This window comes from Mus caroli, chromosome 12 (assembly GCF_900094665.2).
Source record: "Mus caroli chromosome 12, CAROLI_EIJ_v1.1, whole genome shotgun sequence".
Lineage (NCBI taxonomy): Eukaryota > Metazoa > Chordata > Mammalia > Rodentia > Muridae > Mus > Mus caroli.
In genome coordinates, this window is record NC_034581.1 from 51,364,969 (window position 1) to 51,383,616 (window position 18,648).

At 37.0% G+C, this 18,648-nt stretch overlaps 1 protein-coding gene across 11 annotated transcripts in view; it reads right to left on the bottom strand.

Annotated features, from left to right (window-relative positions):
* Positions 1-18,648, bottom strand: part of Ralgapa1 (Ral GTPase activating protein catalytic alpha subunit 1) — a 206,949-nt gene that overhangs the window by 161,908 nt on the left and 26,393 nt on the right. For all 11 annotated transcript variants that reach the window (XM_029484805.1, XM_029484808.1, XM_029484810.1 and 8 more), the window contains exons 3-9: positions 18,043-18,092; positions 16,598-16,655; positions 13,885-13,928; positions 12,634-12,811; positions 9,287-9,402; positions 4,223-4,361; positions 2,826-3,034 (exon numbers count right to left, since the gene is read on the bottom strand). In XM_029484805.1, coding sequence (XP_029340665.1) covers positions 2,826-3,034; positions 4,223-4,361; positions 9,287-9,402; positions 12,634-12,811; positions 13,885-13,928; positions 16,598-16,655; positions 18,043-18,092 — 794 coding nt within the window. The remainder of the gene's footprint in view (positions 1-2,825; positions 3,035-4,222; positions 4,362-9,286; positions 9,403-12,633; positions 12,812-13,884; positions 13,929-16,597; positions 16,656-18,042; positions 18,093-18,648) is intronic.

Below are 18,648 nucleotides of genomic sequence, written 5' to 3' on the forward strand. Positions count from 1 at the left end.
AGAAATGCAAATTAGAACTGCTTTAAGATTTCACCTTTCATCAGTAAGAATGGCCAAGATAAATAAAATAAATCAGATCACATGCTGGTGCAGATGGGGGGAAAGGGAAACACTTATTCATTGTTAGTGAGAGTGCAAACTGGTACAAGCACTACTGAAATCAGTGTGACAGTCTTCAGAAAGCTGTAAATCTATCTATATCAAGATCCACCTATACCAGTCTTAGGTATAAGTCTTTTGGGTACAAAGAGTTCTATATCCTACTATAGAGATACTTGTTCAACCATGCCCATAGCTGCTTTATGCATAAGAGCCAGAAAATTAGAAAAAGTCTAAATGTATATCAACTAATAAATGGACAATGAAAACATAGTACATTTTACACAATGGGATTCAGCTGTTAGAAAGAAAGGAAGGAAGGAAGGAAGGTAGGAAGGAAGAAAGGAAGGAAGGAAGGAAGGAAGGAAGGAAGGAAGGAAGGAAGGAAGGAAGGAAGGAAGAAAGTCAGTCAAAGGTGAATTGATGGAATTAAAAATAAAATCATCCTGAGTGAGGTAACTCAGACCAAAAAAGAAAAATATTGCATGTCTTCTCTTAGATGTGGCTGCTTGTTTTCAAAGCTTTGATATCTGTGCTACAATCCCCACAGAGGTTAAGTACTTAATACGGTGAGATAACATTACGGAGCAATAAGGAAAAACTAGAATAGGAAGATTATACAGGGAGAGGGAAAAAAGGATAAAGGAGAGGAACAACAAACTCTAAAGGCCATTTGAAAAACCATATGGAAATCTACTACTGCAGAAGCTTCCTACAATCTGTACATACATGATGGAATCTAAATGAAGTTCCCAAATAGTAAGAGACAAAGCCCTAACCAAGCATCTTATGCCACTAAGTAAAACCTCCAGTGCCAGAATGGATTGGATCTTGTTTACTTGTTGGCCAAAGAGACCCAGTGGAAACCCAAACATCACAGGCAATAGTCACTCTCCCTCTCCACCTGATGATAAGACCCTGCTGCTGAAGACAATCATGTCAGCAAACACGAAGAAACCAAACTGGTTAATTAGAAGCTTCAACCCTACTAGTCATCAGAATCATTCAGCTACAATTCCTGTTACCTACAACAGCCTGTACATGTCATGGGAGTAACCATTTTCTGACTGGATTTAAGGCCCACTTCATGAGATGGCACCCGTATCTGGCACTGCTCAAGTGGCCAAGAACTTGAGACTAGAGATTTCATGCTTCTTGGGGAAAACCTGATATTATGGTGCTGCTAAGGGAGCATAGCAATAAAATGGGCTCTAACGACAGTGACACAGTACTCTACCCACATGTCAGTACCGCATTCAGCCCTCATCAGAGGACTTCCTCTTTCAGTAAACAGGAACGAACGTGACCCACAACTGAACAATGCATAGAGAATGAGAGACTTTGGGAGTACTCCATCTAAATAGGATTTCTTCATAAAAATCTTTCCTCTCAAGGCTCAGGGATCTATTTGGAAGAGGAGGCAGAAAAATTGTAAGAGCTGGAGAGAACAGATGATAGCAAAGAAACCATATCTTCGATAAATAACAGGACTGATGTGTATATAAACTCAGCTACTGTGAAAGTGCGCACAGTACTTGACACAGAGTCAAGACAGATAGGATCCCAGCACTTCGCAGTGGGTGTGGACATGGGATTCCCACCTGTAACCAAGATGCTATCAGCAACTGATACCCACTGGCAAAGGGAAAAAGTCATTTTTCTCTAATGGAATCTCACTGGCTATATTAAGCACACCTCAGGGAAGGCTCTACGGCTAGGACTAGATAGCCAACACAAGATAAACTCAATGGAGCTTTCGCAGACTCTTTGTCACATTTTGCTTTGTCTGGACATTTTATTTTTTATTATTTTCTTACTGGTTTTCTGCTTGTTTTTTATTTTCCATTGTGTATGTGTGTATGTCTCTTGTTTTTGGCTTTTCTGTTTTAAAGAGAGAGGAAAAGAACATAAAGTTGGGTGAATAGAGAGGTGGAAAGGACCTGAGGGGAAAATCAAAATATATTAATTTTCAATAAAAAAGTATTTTTAATTCATAGAAAATAAAGACTTGATATTTTAAGTATGTGTCAACTCAGATAATTGGCATCACTCAGTAAAACAAACAAACAAACACATACACACATGTGTATGTAGAGAAAACACATTACAAAGGGAAAAGAGAACCAGAAAAAAAGTATGAAGATGAGATAAAATGTCCAATTTAAAACAAACATGTAATTTAAAATACTGTTTCTCCGCTTTATAGCTATAACAACCTATTTTATTTTTAGACTCAGTATCTATTGATAATTGGAGGGATTTGGGCTAGACTTCATATCTATATTCTGTGAATGTTTAGAAATGAAAAAAGATGAGGTCAGAGGATAAGGTAGTAGGGAAATGAACTGATTGTCATGCAAGCATGAGAACCACAGTTACACTAAAAGTATCATACACTAAAGTAGGGGAAACAGCATACAAAGGTCCATACTATCTGCAGTTTCAGTAACCTCCAAAGGACACTATTATTCCATTAATACTGAGATAAACTAGAACCTAAGACTAATATATGGCTAAAATCATCGTCTGCATCTCTTAAGCTTTCTTTAAAAATATATATTATTATACAAATTTTATTTCCTAGTAAGAAAATACATACTACTTCTACAAGAACAGTTAAGGTTTGAGTTTTGAGATAGATTTATTCAAATAAACCATCACTAGCATCCATTCTAAATATGGAACTCTGGAAGCCACTTAACCTTGCTTCATTTATTAAACATTACCTGAATATTCTTTGGCAAGACTTCACCTTCCATCCCAGGAATATTAGGTCCTGAATGTGGTTTTGGCTCCAGCCAGAAAGAAACCAGCCAACGAATAACAATAACCCGAGCCTGGATGAAAGGCTCTTTTGTACAATATATTGTTTCATTGGTTTCAGCATCCTTCTTTATCATCACATAATGAGGCTTTGGTCTGATCTGTGGGATATCTATATAAAAACGGAAAACAAAACATAAAGTGAAAAGCACATTACCCATAGCTAAGCCTTCATCTTAAAAGTCTTCAGAAGATATTGTGACACTTCACTGATTTTATAAGTGTTAATAAAAAATAAATAATTCTATAATGATAGATGCTACCTAAGAACCTAAAAGGGGAGTGTATTGGGGACTTTTTGGATAGCATTGGAAATGTAATTGAGGAAATTACCTAATTTAAAAAAAAAAAAAAAAGAACCTAAAAGAACCATATATTAGGCTAATATAAAAAAACCAAACCAAAACAAAAACATGTCCTTTCCAAAATTCAATCAACCTAGCATTCAGGAGGTAGAGGCAGGAGGATCTTTGAGTTTGAGGCCAGCCTGGTCCACATAGTGAGCTCCAGGACAGCCAGGGCTACCCAGAGAAACCCTGTCTTGAAACAAAAGCAAAAACAAAAACAAACAAGCAAACAAAAACACTCAATGAGATGGCCATTAAGGCACTACCCAAGCCTGCTAGTTGCCTGAAGATGTTCTATGAGGAACGTCTCTCTTCAGAATAGATTTCCTACATACAGATTTATCTCTCCCCTTTGTATAAGACCCAGGTCTGCCTCTAAACCAGATTTGTACAAAAGGCTCTAATGTCAAGGTCATTTTGCAAAACCACTAAAATTTAGACAAGAAATGACAAAAAGATAAAACAATTTAACTATTTATACAATTTAACAGTTAAGAGAATCCTTGAGAAATCATAGGGGGAAAAATCCATAATACATAATAAGGTCAGGCATGGTGGTGCATACCTGCAACCCCAGCACTTAGTGGGTGAGACAGAAAAATCACATGTTTGAGACCAGTTGGGTTATGTACCAAGATCCAGGCCATCCTAGGTGACTTACCAACTCTGTGTCTCAAAATTTAAAAAAATAAATATACACACATACACTAATGATCATAGAAACATTAGAATTCAAGTTAAACTATTATTAACTATTGGGTAAGATCCAAAGAACAACTTTTTGTGAAACTTTTCCATTCTCAGTGAAAATGTATTACTATAAATGTACTTTTGTTATAAATCTGGGTATAGCATCAATACAAATAGTAGATGTGGTCAGTGTTCTGTAAGTAACAAATGCCACTGACATTTTACTCTTAAGTGTAAATTGTAAAATTCTAAATTATACTTACCAAGTACAGGATGATACAAACTATTCTCCTTGCAGATGTTTGGGAAAATATAAGGCAAGTAAAACTTCTTAAAATGTGAAAACAAAAATGAAAATCCCCTTTCTTGGTTTTCTTTGTTCTTCCATTCTAAACTTTTTACCTAAAAATAAACAGTATTATTGCAATCATCCCAGGAAAACAGAGTCTTTTAAATATAGTTTAGCTGCTATTAACAAGCTTATGAAAGTTATAATATACTGAACCTTTAGGCTGTGAAGATCATGATAAATAGGAAAAGTCCCATTCTTTATTAGCATATATAATGTACAAATGGATTTCACTACACATTTTTACACAAACTCATATAACGTACTTTGATTATATAGTCCATTCTTTAAAACTGGTCTAATATACAAACTATTACATATATTTTTAAAAATCTTATACTAAGTTGTGAAATTATGAAAATGATTCGTCTGTATTAATGATAAATATACTAATTCTCTTTCCTATCCCTACCTGAATAATTGCGATCAAAAGCTTATGTGTATGTGGCTAGGAATGTGTGTGTATTCACAGCCGTGAGTAGGCAAGTGAAACACCAAAGTCCAAGAACAGGAAGCAGGGTATACATTAAAGATAGCAGAACAGTACAATGTATGAGTCTATTTTAGCTTCACTAAATGACTTCATTTATTTGAATGTTCAGTTTGGCATATATAGATTAGTTTCCCCAGGGCAGCAGATGGAGTGATTCTAGACTGAAAAGACTCTTAATGGAACTTAGATTTCCTATGAGAGGAAACTAAACTATTTCAAAAATTATCTGTACTGAGAGCAGCACAGCCCTTAAAAACATCTACTAAGCTACATTCTATGTGACAGCCAGACTGCATGTACATACCAGCTCAATAAAGCTGTCTGTCAACAATCATTGGTTGGCAACATCACAGTAAAAATTCAGGAAGAAGTCTTCAATAAAATATTTAAGTAAAATTTTGAAGATGAGGTTACACAATGCATTTTCTCCAAATATTTATTGATTTTAAAAAGAAAAATATTACTACCACATTGAAAAGGCCTGGCAGACATCACTTTAATCAGAGCATAAAGATATACACTATAGTTTTATAAAAATTCCCTCTCAATCATTGTCAAAAAAGCTTTTGCTTACAGTGAGTCATGGCTAATACAGAAACTCCTGATCAGAAACTAATCAGAATGCTGATAAGTGACTGTGAATGCTTAGCCAGAGATGGGTCAAAATATATCCCATCCAAGGTTTGTAGAGCATCACAGAAGAGGGGATAGAAAGAATGTAAAAGCCAATGGATGGGGAAGGACAGTTGTGAAGTGCTGTTTTCAGGACATTACATGGGCTGCTGCACAAGTCAACTCACAGCAGCTGTGGCTGCCTGCATAAGATCAAGGCAGTCAAAGTCCAGGGTGGATGGGAAGAACTGTCAAGAACTGTCTGTCAAGAACTAGTCCTGGCAAATGAGCTATAGGGAGTTGAGCAGCTGAGGAAAGTGTAATCACTTTCTCTGGGAATGTAGCTGCACAGGTTGCCCCAGCAGGCGGCCCCATACCCATGCAAGCCTGCTCAACACTTAACTAGATTCCGGGGGGGGGGGGGGATAATGATGAAGAAAGAGAAGAAAAATCAGAATGGAGACAGGCAGGGTGTCCTGAGGAAAGCTGGAAGGAGGTGCTAATGATAAAAATACAATGCATACATACATGAAAAATTTCAAAGAATAAATTTCTAAAAAAATTAAAGCAAAATATTGATCCATACAGGAGTATGGATGATTCTCAAAATAATTATAAGAAAGATGCCAGAATAAAAATGAATATATATGACTCAATGTATAAGAAATATGATAAAAATCACATTAATAGTTGCTTGGGAGGGGATGCAAAGGATACATTATAAAGAGATCAACAATTAAAAAAAACTTCAAAGGCTGAATTATGGTGTCACATAACAAGATGGGCATGAAATGGATGACTAGCCTGCAGCCTCAGCATTTCAGAGGCTGAGTGGGGAGGATTATGACCTGATGCCAGCCTGGGCTGGGCTATACACATAGTTCTAAGCTAGCACAAGCTACAAAAGGAAGGAAGGGAGGGAGGGAGGGTGAAAAAGAATGGACAAAAAGGAAGACTCAGCAAGTGATAAAACTTAACGTCAAAATTAATTATATAACAATTACATCTCAACTAACCTATGAGAGATTTTAAAAGGTATATGAGGCATAAACTTTTCGGGTGGTTTTTTTGTTTGTTTTTTGTTCGGTTATTTCGAGACAGGGTTTCTCTGTGTAGCCCTTGGCTGTCCTGGAACTCACTCTGTAGACCAGGCTGGCCTCGAACTCAGAAATCCGCCTGCCTCTGCCTCCCGAGTGCTGGGATTAAAGGCGAGCACCACCTTAGTGTGGATCTGGCTCAGGATCCACATTAATAGGATAGTGTTTGTTTCTCAGGTAAAAGAACTTTTGTATTTGGAATAACTATAAATAGCATTACAAATGTAAAAAGGTGTTTTCATCAACCAAAACACCCATATTTCACATACAGAGATAACAGCTTATTATTTAAGTGTTAACCTGTAAATTACTTTTCCTGATTCCTTTCCTGTCAGTCACCCTCCTGATACATCTTGAGAGACTGACCCTAAATCAAACAGCTATTCACATTTCACTGAGTAACAGAGCTGCTGGTTATAATGAAAGGATTAGAAAAAAAAAAGAAAGAAAACAAGACCAACTGGCTCATATAAGTTTACACATAACAAGAGTCTATTTCACAGCCGGGCGTGGTGGCACACGCCTTTAATCCCAGCACTCAGGAGGCAGAGGCAGGCGGATTTCTGAGTTCGAGGCCAGCCTGGTCTACAGAGTGAGTTCCAGGACAACCAGGTCTATACAGAGAAACCCTGTCTCGAAAAACCAAAAAAAAAAAAAAAAAAAAAAAAAAAAAAAGAGTCTATTTCACAACAGGGGGATGGTATACACACCGGTAATCCCAGCACTCAGGAGGCAGAGGCAAGCAGATCTCTGTGAGTGCTGGATCAGCCAGAGCTACATAGTAAGACTGTGTGTCAAAACATAGTACAAAAAGATCTACTCCGTGGGTCTGGGGAGACGGCTCAGGAGGTAACGGGCCTGCTGTGTAAGCAGGAGGACCTGAATCTGGGTCCCAGGGACCCAAGTAAAAGCCATGCACTGTGGCTTGCACCTAGGAAGGCATAGAGAGGAGCAGGTAAGGACACCCCAAGCTCAGTGACCAGCCAGCTTGGCTGATCTGATGGGGTTCAGGGACGGACCAACAGACGCCCCCCCCCAAAAAAAAAACAAAGTGAAGAAACTGAAGGATACAACTGATGGTAATCTCTGGACTCCATACAGATTTGCATGTGTACACACACACACACACACACACACACACACACACACACACACACACACACACGAGTCTACTTCAGCTCTATGGCAGTTTATAAGAATGACCCCAATAGGCTTATGCATTTGACATGTAGTCCCTACTTGATAGTGGTGTTTGGGGAGGTTTCAGAGTGACCTTGTTGGACCAACACTTCAGACAGACACTGAGAATTTAAAGACTTGTGTCATTTTCAATTCCTTCTCTCTGCTCCTGTTCAAGGTAAATTATGTGAGCCCTCAACTTCCTGCCTCTGCTGCCATGCTTCCCCACCTCATACATTCATTTGTAAGTTGCCTTGGTCATGAAGTTTTATCACAGCAACAGAAAGGTAACAAACATAGTTTCTCTGAGACCTTCATAATCTTCTAGTGATTTTTAACAAAATAATAGTAATATATTTTCAAGTAAAAATGTGTTGCTCTTCTAGAAAATAAGCAAGTATCTACTATAACAAAGTAATGGAGGGATCTGCAACCCTATAGATGGAACAACAATATGAACTAACCAGTACCCCAGAGCTCTTGTCTCTAGCTGCATATGTATCAAAAGATGGCCTAGTCAGCCATCACTGGAAAGAGAGGCCCAATGGACTTGCAAACTTTATATGCCCCAGTACAGGGGAATGCCAGGGCCAAAAAGGGGGAGTGGATGGGTAGGGGGTGGGGGGGAGGGTATGGGGGACTTTTGGGATAGCATTGGAAATGTAAATGAGGAAAATACGTAATAAAAAATATCTCACTAAAATTTTATCAAAACTCTGAAGACACTTTAAAACAATAAAACAAAACTATGACCACAGAAAATTTACGTATTTTTAAAATAAAAATCAAAAAATAGTGTAAACAAAAATGTAACAGCTGGATAAGTTCAATATAAATTGTAATTGCGTGGTTGAAAACATAGTAGAAGTGGCCTCCCTTATCTCAGCGTGGTAGGAGGTTTGTTCAAGAAAAACGTCTGTCAAGGCATCTTTTCCTAAGTCTGAACAAAGCATGGCTGTCCTCTGGGAGGCTCACCAGCAGCTGACTGAGACACATGGACATACTGACAACCAACCATTGGACTGAGGGACCGGGAACCCAATGCAAGAGTTACAGGAAGGACTGAAGGAGCTGAAGAGAACTGCAACCCCATAGGAAGAACAACAGTGTCAACTACCCTGGACCCCTCAGATTTCCCAGAGACCAAATCAAATACCAAGGAGCATACATGGGCTGCTTTGTGTGTCCCGCACATGTGTAACAGAGGGTTACACTGTATGGCCTGAGTTGGAGGGGATGTGCTTAATTCTGTGTAAACTTGATTCCCCAGGGAAGAGGGATGATTGGGGAGGGGGTGTCAGGGAGGGTATAAGTGGGTAGGTAGAGGAGCACCCTCTCAGAGGCAGGGATTAGAGGCGATGGGGTGAAGAACTCAGAAAGGGGGAACTAGGAAAAGGGAAACTTTTGGAATGTAAATAAATAAAAATAATTTAATAAAAAGGGAAAAAAACCAAAGTAATGGTAAGAGTCAGGACAGCAATGGAGAGTATCTTTTCATAAGAAGAAAAAAAGAAAAGGCACCAGAGGTTCTAGGCCTGCGTACAATAAGCATAGAGAAAAAGCCACATGCCCATGCAGTGGGAAGATGGTAACATACCTGAATTACTATGTACTTTAAAAGTGCTTCAAGAAAATAGCTTGTGAGGTCTTCTTGTCCTTTATCTCCTGACTGCGGGGGAACAAGAGGAGTGACTTCCTCTATAGTTACTTGAGCTAGCCAAAGACAAGAAAATCGTATGATCAAAAGATAAATTCTATTATACAAAATATGACTACATAAAATTTAGCAAAATAGATATGCAATAAAAACTGCTTTTAAATTTTTCTAAAAATTACATGTTGAAATTAATCTGAGATAATTCTGATAGTCCATAATTATCATAAACTTGAAAACTGGCTGTTTTGTGAATCCCTGATTGAGAGGAAATGGAAGAGGGATGAGCAGGTTGCAGTAAGAGACCGAGGGTGCAGAGACCTCCCAAGAGTGATTCACACTGAGAATGTCAAATTATAAGATGCCAAAATACCATGAAAAACAGTAGTGCAAGGTGCTTATCATCAAATTAGCATTCTGATGTACCTGAGAAATGTTATTTACTTTTCAGGTATTAATTCACTGTAACAAATGGTGATGCAAAAAAAAAAAAAAATCAACCCCCAGTTAGCTAAATGCTCTCCAATTTCCTAAGCAGCACAACCAGTAACTGGTTATACCTGTGAGGTAAGTTAGTATTCTTCAATTCTAAAATAATATTCAGTATGTTATTTCTAACACCCACTTTACAAACTTACTCTATAAAAGCCAGCCTTTATCATCTGCATCCTGTTCTTACAGAGCAGTGCCAGTGCTTTCTTTTGCAAAGCTATAAACTCCCATTTCAGATCCAAAGACTTCTTAGTAGCTAGAGTACCACAGATAAGTTTGTATTTTCTGTCTCTTGTAAAGTAAATAGCAAAACTTCTATTCTTGGGGCTGGGGAGAGGGTATGCACTTAAGGATGTGTACTGCTCTGGTCTGTCCCAGGTTCAGTTTCCTGTACCCACACCATGTGGCTCACAAACTACTGGAAACTCCAATCCAGGAAATCTGAAACCTTTTTCTGGCCTCTGTGAAAATATGCAAGCATGGTGTACACAGACAAGTAGGCACACAAATATACACATAAACACATAAAAAATTTATAGGAAAGTTTAAATTTTGTTCTCAGAGAGAGAATGCAAGAGTTGGTCAAAGGGCATTTGAAACTAATCAAAAAAGAAAGCCAATTCTAAAAATAGAGACAAAAGGAAATCTACAGAAACAGGGTGTCAGGGATCCAAAAGAATACGTGTTCATGAAACACTAGTAACTCTTCCAGGTGACATGTAAACAAGCAGACATGAGTGCTTAACTGGCACATTTAAAGATTTTAGGCAAGCTTGTTTGGTATTTATACTTTATGCTACAAGTATAGTTTGCTTTGCTACAAAAATCTGTAATTTCTAGAAATATGTATTACAGTAAGATGAAACACCCATTACAGTACAGGTATGGACTGAATATGGACTCCTAAAATTCATATGCTGGGACACAACTCCTCAATATGACTGTATATAAACAGAGAGCATGTGAGGTTGCAATGGTGTTATTAGGGTTCAGCCCTAAGAGTTCAGAACTGTCTATAAACAGAGAAGAAACATCAGAGGGCCTGTGAGCACATGCACACACGTGCACAAAAGAAAACAAATCATGTGAGCACACAATGAGAAGGTGCTGTCTGCAAGCTGAGAAAAGGCTCCTCAGAAACTGGACCTGACAGCATCTGATTATGCACTCTGAAGAGTACACTGTGCACTGTAAGAAATCTGCCATGGAGCCATTTAAGTCTGTGGTATTTTGTTACAGAAGCCCTAGTTAACTAAGACAGCACTATAGATCACAAATGCTTACTAGTAAAAGAAGAATATATTTAACCAAAAGAAAAATCACTTTGTTATTTAAACAGAATAATACAAGGATAAAACTAAAAAGTAAACTATCATTAGAAAATCTGAGGGCTAAAAAGCACAAAGATTCACTAGTTTAAAATAAAATTAAATAACATTTCTAAAATTACAAATTAAATTTAAAATAAAAATACAATTTTAGATGTATAAAATTTTATATTCATTTTATATAGTTATTGCAGAAAGAAAAACACTTCTATTTCTGTGTACATTTAAATTAATTCAAGCATAAAATGAAGTAGAAATCAAAGATCAATTAAAACCAGGACCTCCCAGCAAGAGGCTCTCATGTTCCAGGTCATCCTTTACTATACAATAATAAATGTAAGGCCAACCTGAGATATATAAGACCCTGTCTCAAAAAACCCCACAAAAGTGGGGAAAACAACCCTGCTGTGAAATGATCTATAGCAATCCTAGTATGGTTTAGATGCTCTGACATTTGGGACTTGACTAGCCAGAGATTATGTCCTGACCAGGGCTGGCCAATTCTTAGAGGTAATAATTGACTAACCTGCTAATAGTGATGCTAATAGACAAACCACTCCATCTAGAGTCCACACCCCAGGGGGTCCTCTTATACTCAGATTCAAGGCTACTATTTTGCTGTCCAGGTCCAAGGACTAGACAAGGTGGAACGATCTTTTTGTACTGTGGTCAACTGAATTACACTAGCTGATTTTTTACTTGCTCTGAGTTGCCACTTCCTTCCCATGAAACCACAATAAAGGCTCTTGCCTATAATAACTCACACACTTCCCTTTCCTCTGTCTTCTAACTAACCCTGATCACTAACACAAAGACAGCAAGACACACACATTGTCTACACAGGCCTGTAGCATGGGGTATGCTTCCTCTTGGGATGTAAGTAGCAAAGAACCGTTTCCAGCAGTTATCTTAATCTGTTGTCCTCACCAAGCCAAAGTTAATACTAAAACCTACCTTTATAAACACTGCCTCAGAATCATGGAATAACTGTATAAAGAGCTGACATTAAACACAAGCAAACAAACAAACAAAGAAAATTCACAGAAGGCTGCAAAGAGTAGGTAAAGTGCCTACTAAACAAATACGAAAACCTGAGATCAATTACCAGCACCCATATAAAAACTATGGGTATGGTCCTGAAAGCCTGTAACCCCAGTGCTACGGGGCAATGGCAAGCAGATCTGGTGGGGGGGGGGGGTTGCTTGCTATCTAGTGCAGTTAGAACAGTGAACTTAAGGGACTCTACCTCAAAAATAACAATAATATGGTGAGACAACTGAAGAAGGTACCCTGGTGTCAATGTCCGGCCTCCATAAGGTGAGCATGGGCAAGCACATCTGGACACACGTGCATACACTACAAACATGTTTGTGTACACACAAAGTGTATATAAAAACAATCATTTCTCATTTTTAAAATAAACTCTATAGAAAACAAACATATTGATACACAACATCCCATCTGTCTTACTTTCTTGAAGGTTGAGTGGAGGATTAATAAGATTATCTAAAGTTCGAGGTCCATATTCGGATTGTGGTGCTGAGAATCCAGGGATCAAGCATGAAAACATCCAGAGCTGCTCTTTGCTACAGTTATCCTGAAGAGCTTGCAACCACAACAAGAAGAGACGAACACCTTCCCGTCTGATCTAAAAGAAAAGAAAATGGAGAATTCCTTCACGGACAGAATGATATTTTGTAGAAGAAAGAGAAAGACAAGATGGAGAGTAAAGACAGACATGCCCAGAGCGTCTATACAACTCCCATTATTTTGAAATCTAAGTTTGTATTGTAAGAATAAACTTGGGCTAAGGCTATGACTCGGTGGTAGCATATGCAAGGCCCTGAGTTCAATCCACAGCACTGGGGAGTAAACTCAGCCATGCCTGATGAAATCCTAAGAATAAACTACTTAATATAATAATTTCTATTTTTAAAAAAACTCAAAAGCAATTTCTTCCCCCTCTGCTTTGCTAGCATCCATCCCTACCAATGTAACCCAGACAGAGAAGTGACAGGACAGTGACAGTCCCTGCCTAGAGTGGGTCTAATAAGCAGGAACATTATAGAGATGATGCTGAACAACTGCTTGTCCCTTAAGAGTTCTAGAGTTACTCAAATTATAAAAGTGAATTTATTTAAACAACTATTGAAAAATTTACTTAAAGACTCTCTGAAATTATCTCATTTACTACATTTTTTGTGCCCTAGCTACAAGTCTGGAAGGAACTCTGGCCTAATTACTGTGCCCAATGACCTAAAACAATCCCCATATATGAAAAATGAAAACCACATGAATCAGTGAATGGATGCTCTCCCAGAAAGAGAATAGAAAAGCGATAGTTCACTGACAAGCACTGAGTTCTTCTCAGTGACTTTTCCAAATGAATTGAAGACAATTAATTCAACAAACTTAAGAAAAAAATCAAGGTGGGAGAGGTGTAAGTGGTAGGTATGTATGCTTTATTGCTTTGTTGATCTGTTTTGTGTATCTCATGGAAGACTAGGCTGGCTTCAACTATGTAGTTGAAGATGACCTTGAAGACGATCCTCCTGCTTCCATCTCCTCAGTGCTGGGATTCCAAGTGTGCGTCATCACCCCCAGCACGTGCACTCTGGGGGCTGAATTCACAGCCCTGAACATGTTTAATGAGCATTCTGGACCACCCCACCCCTATACTTAGTTTGCTTTTAAGTCATAGAAAATAAATAAATTATATACCTTTAAGGAGTTTCCTGTGTGCAGTAGTTTCTTTAAAATCAACCCTGAAAAGACAAACATGATTTTAAATACCCGAATCTTCTTATCTGTGTATAAATGTCAGAGTTCTCGGTCAGACTTGAAAACACTTTTGCACAAGTCCTTGGCAATCTCTAAATTGTTCTTGGTGACCTTGATAACCCTTTGATCAAAACTGAGGTCAGAGGGACAGATAAAAAAGTCACCTTTCACACAGTTAAACATCATTTACTTTACTGATAAAACTTGATCCTAAAATTGTGTTTAATACAACAGCCTATTATAACTGTTATTTACACTGAAAATATAAATAAAATATTTTACCACAAATACAAAGACTATTGTAAAAGATTTGAATTAACCAAAAGAACATTCATTAAGTTCAATATTTCTTAATAATTATTTTCATTACCATAACATCCAGAGGTGTTTCATTCACTGTTGAACAAATCTAAACACAACATTATATTTGCTATGATTTACAAACATTGTTTTACTTAATTAACCATACAATGGCATGTTGAGATTCAAATCATTTTCTTCCTTTCTTCTCTGAAGAAAAACATTATATACATTTTGGAGATATCACTTATAAAACCATTTTTATATTACTGCTTCCCCATAAATCCATAAATTATTTAGAATCAGTTGCTGAAAATCTTATATAGATAGTATCATTCATAGGAACTCATTTATAAGTTGCTGCTTTTCATATCTAATATTAGCATTTTAAATTCATCTACACTGGTAGCTCTAGATAATTCATTTTTAACTACTTTATGAGTATACCTAAATGTACCTTCTTTTGTCTTATTTCCAAATTTTTGTCACAATCAAAAATAGTATATAAATGTTTTTATTCATGACTGCCTATTACATTTCTTAGGGTATATAATTATAGTGAAATCACTCACTTTCAGCCTTATCAGATATTAATAAAATCTAAAATCATAGTAACTAACAATACCAAGCAATGCAACAGTGCTCTGGTGTGCGATGTAGCAGGACACAATGATAAACTCTAAAATTTGATAATGTTTTAATGTTTCCATTTGATGGTTTCTAGTGACAATCAATGGTTTTTTGTTTGCCCGTTCAAACTTTATTTAATTGCTTTTGTATTCTTTTATAATTTTCAAGTGGCTGGCCTTTTTAAATGTAGAGATCTGTATTATTTTTATTTACATGCATGTGTTTATATGAGGAAAGGCCATGTGTGCAGGTGCTGTTAGCAGCCAGAAGACATCAGATTCCTTAAGAGTTGGGGGGTCTCCAAAGAAAATCTGTGAGCTACTGCTGTGAGCTGTTTACTGTGGGTGCTAGGAATTGAACTCAAGTCTCTAGTGTAGCAGCACATACTCTCAAACCACTAAGCCATCTCTCCAGCACTCAAGCTTTTGTTATTTCTTAAATTAAAAGTTCTTTATGAAGGCTTATGCCTAGTCTTGCTATGCCATGTTTGGTTGGCATCACTGGGAGGCCTGCTCCTTTCTGAAGGGAAATGGAGGAGCATTGGCTCTGGGATGGGGGAGAGAGGGGAAGGCGGTGCTGGGAGGAGGGAAGGGAAGGGAGGCTATGGCCAGGATTTACTGTACGAGAGAAGAATAAAGGAAAAGAAATTCTTTATATATTGCCTACTAATTCTTTGTCAGCTCTATAAACTAGATAAGTTGTAAAAAGATAAGTTATGTTTTCGTTGGGGGAGGAGCATTGTCTCATGAGCAACAAACGTCTAGACCAGGTGTGATGGTTTATGTCTTTATTCCCAACACTGGACAGGTAGAGGTCAGAAAAATAGGAGTTCAAGGCCAGTCTCAGCTATACAGCAGATAAGAGAGCAGCCTACTTTATAAACCTATCTCAAAAACAGCAAAAGCATGTGGTATGTCTATATATTTGTGTGCACATGTGTGCATAAATTTCAATATTTTGAAATTCATAAAATTTAAAAATTTATTTTTATGTGTACTTTCTTATATAAATAAATCCTTGACTTTGGTATTACAAAGTTAAACCAAATACTTCTTTCAAGAACTTGTGAGATCTTTCTTTCTTTCTTTCTTTCTTTCTTTCTTTCTTTCTTTCTTTCTTTCTTTCTTTCTTTCTTCCTTCCTTCCTTCCTGTCTTCCTTCCTTCCTTCTTTTTCCTTTCCTCCCTTCTTCCCTCCCTCCCTTCTTCCCTCCCTCCCTCCGGCTCTCTCTCTCTCTCTTTCTTTCCTTTCTTCCTTCCTTTTTTAAATTTTGGATTTTTAGCCAGTCTGGCATGAAATTCACAACATAGTCAAGACTGTCATTACAACAACAAATGGCTTCAAAGACTATGGAAGGAGGATAGAAGTACTGTAAAACTGGACTATGACGACTTTTCTAAAATACATTGAATTTTACTTCAAAAAATAATTTATCTATGCAAATTATATCTCAATAAAGTTTTTTTTACATCAACTACAGTCACCTTTTCCTTCATTAACACTTCATTAAAGCCAACAAGTTGTAGGCCCCACCCCAACACTGCACTGGTTACTGGTATGGCTTTGCCTGGGTACTGGAGATCAAAACTCAGGGTGCTGAGTCAAAGCCAACACGTCACCTACTAAACCATCTCCTGAGCCTCATAAACTATGAACTCATTACCAATAACTGCTAAGCCATTGTAAATTTACTTCAGGTGTGTAATATATATTTATATCACTTACCAATACTATGGAATTGCCATCGCTGATGAATTCTTTCTGGAAGAAGTTGTAAAATTTTCTAAACATCAACATAAACAAGATAAAGAGTTAAAAATCAAATAATGACCTAGTATATTATGAAATATGAAATGTTAGAGGGCCAAATTAAGAGCCTCTTATGTTAAGGTATATCAAATACAAACTTAGTAAAATATGTAAACTTTCCCAGTGAAAAAGTAATAATCAATACTAAAGAAATTTTGGAAGAGAAAAGTAATGAAATTTATCTTTAATAGTGTTATAAAAAGTAAGTCTATTCTCCTTTTGATGGTTAATCTTAGGCTCTCAACTTGACTAGATGTAGAACCCAAGCCTCTGGGCACTCCTGTAAGAGAGTCACTTGAAGTAGGAAGACCTGCCCTAAATGGAAATGGCACCTTTTGGTGGCAGAACAGACAGACCAAAGTAACATGAGAAGGGAAGAGAAAAAGAAGAGGAGGAAAAGAAAAGGAAGAAGGGGAGGAGGAAAGAGAAGGGAGAAGTAGGAAAGGTTAGGAAGGAGAAGAGGAGAAAGGGGATAAAAAGATAGGGCATTGCATTAATTAATCATGTGAGCCCAGAGGTACTTGGATGCCATGTCGGACATAGGTAGCAAAGCAAAAAAATAAATAAATTTAGAAACTTCATAGGCACGCTAAAATACTTTCTACATATAATACCTCAAATTTTCTTTTTATCCATTTTCTACTGTATTATATAGATTATTCCAGAATAACAGCTAAATTACTACTAAAGTATAATCAGTCATTATCCACTTGCTGAATGATATGTTATTATTGCTATTATAAATATTACTTAGCCACATCATTAAAAGATGCTCATAAGCTCAAACTAGACACTTTATATAACAGTGTCTCATTATCCTGGCAATCAACCCAAACATCTCTTTTGACCAATGAAGAAATGGGTTGAGTGGTGTGCTTAGGGTAGAAATCTAGCACCTGAGATGCAGAGGCAGGAAGATCTGTGCAAGCTCAAGGCCAGCCTGCTCAACATAGCAAGTTTCAGACCATTCAGGGCTACAAATTGAGACCCTGTCTTGAAAAGAACAAAAGCAAAACAAACAACTAAAAAAAAAATGATATATCCCATAGGCATATGTAATAGTCACAGTTCTAGAGGCTAAAAAACAATGTGTAAACTACATAAATTAAAATTTTCACTTTACAAAAATGCTATCAAATTAATTTTATATTGTCAGATGCATAATTTTGTTGCTAAAAAAAATACATTATACTTCAAAAATACACAAGTTCAGCCAGATACATTTTTAAGTTAATTAAGTTCTTAAAAACGCTGGCAGATTAACTATGTTTCACTATATGTCTAATAATTTTAATATATTTCTTTATATTCCCAGAATAATTTTTTGAAAAAGTTTAAACAGTATGATTCATAGCACTTACCTCAAAAATAAAAAGTATAGCATCTAATTCCTCTCTTTGAGACTTGTGGCCTGAAATATTTTGAACAGAAAAATACTTTAAATACATTCACTATTAACAACTACTTAATGAACTTTCAACCGCTGGCTATTGTTTTCTTCAATGATTCTTTTAGACAAATGCTAAATCATGGTCTATTTATTATATAGACAATATTATAATCCTTCTCACTACTCCTTAGCATAATTATTCTAAATTCAGGTCCTAGGTCTGGGAATTGGGAGTAGCTTAATGAGAAAACCCACACTTAGCATGTACTAGGCCTTGGATTCAATCCCCAGGATAAAAAGAAAAATTTAGCTTATACTTATATCTAATAACAAGTAATCATATATCATGAATTTTGAATAAGCTTTGATTATGAAGAACACTATTTCTATTGCTATTCAAACATTCCTAGGGCAGAACAAAGAAGGTAGGTTGAGGAAACCTGATCAGGAAAATGCAAATGTTCTAAGCCTTCTCAAAACAATAGCCGCCTTTAATCCCAGCACTCGGGAGGCAGAGGCAGGTGGATTTCTGAGTTCGAGGCCAGCCTGGTCTACAAAGTGAGTTCCAGGACAGCCA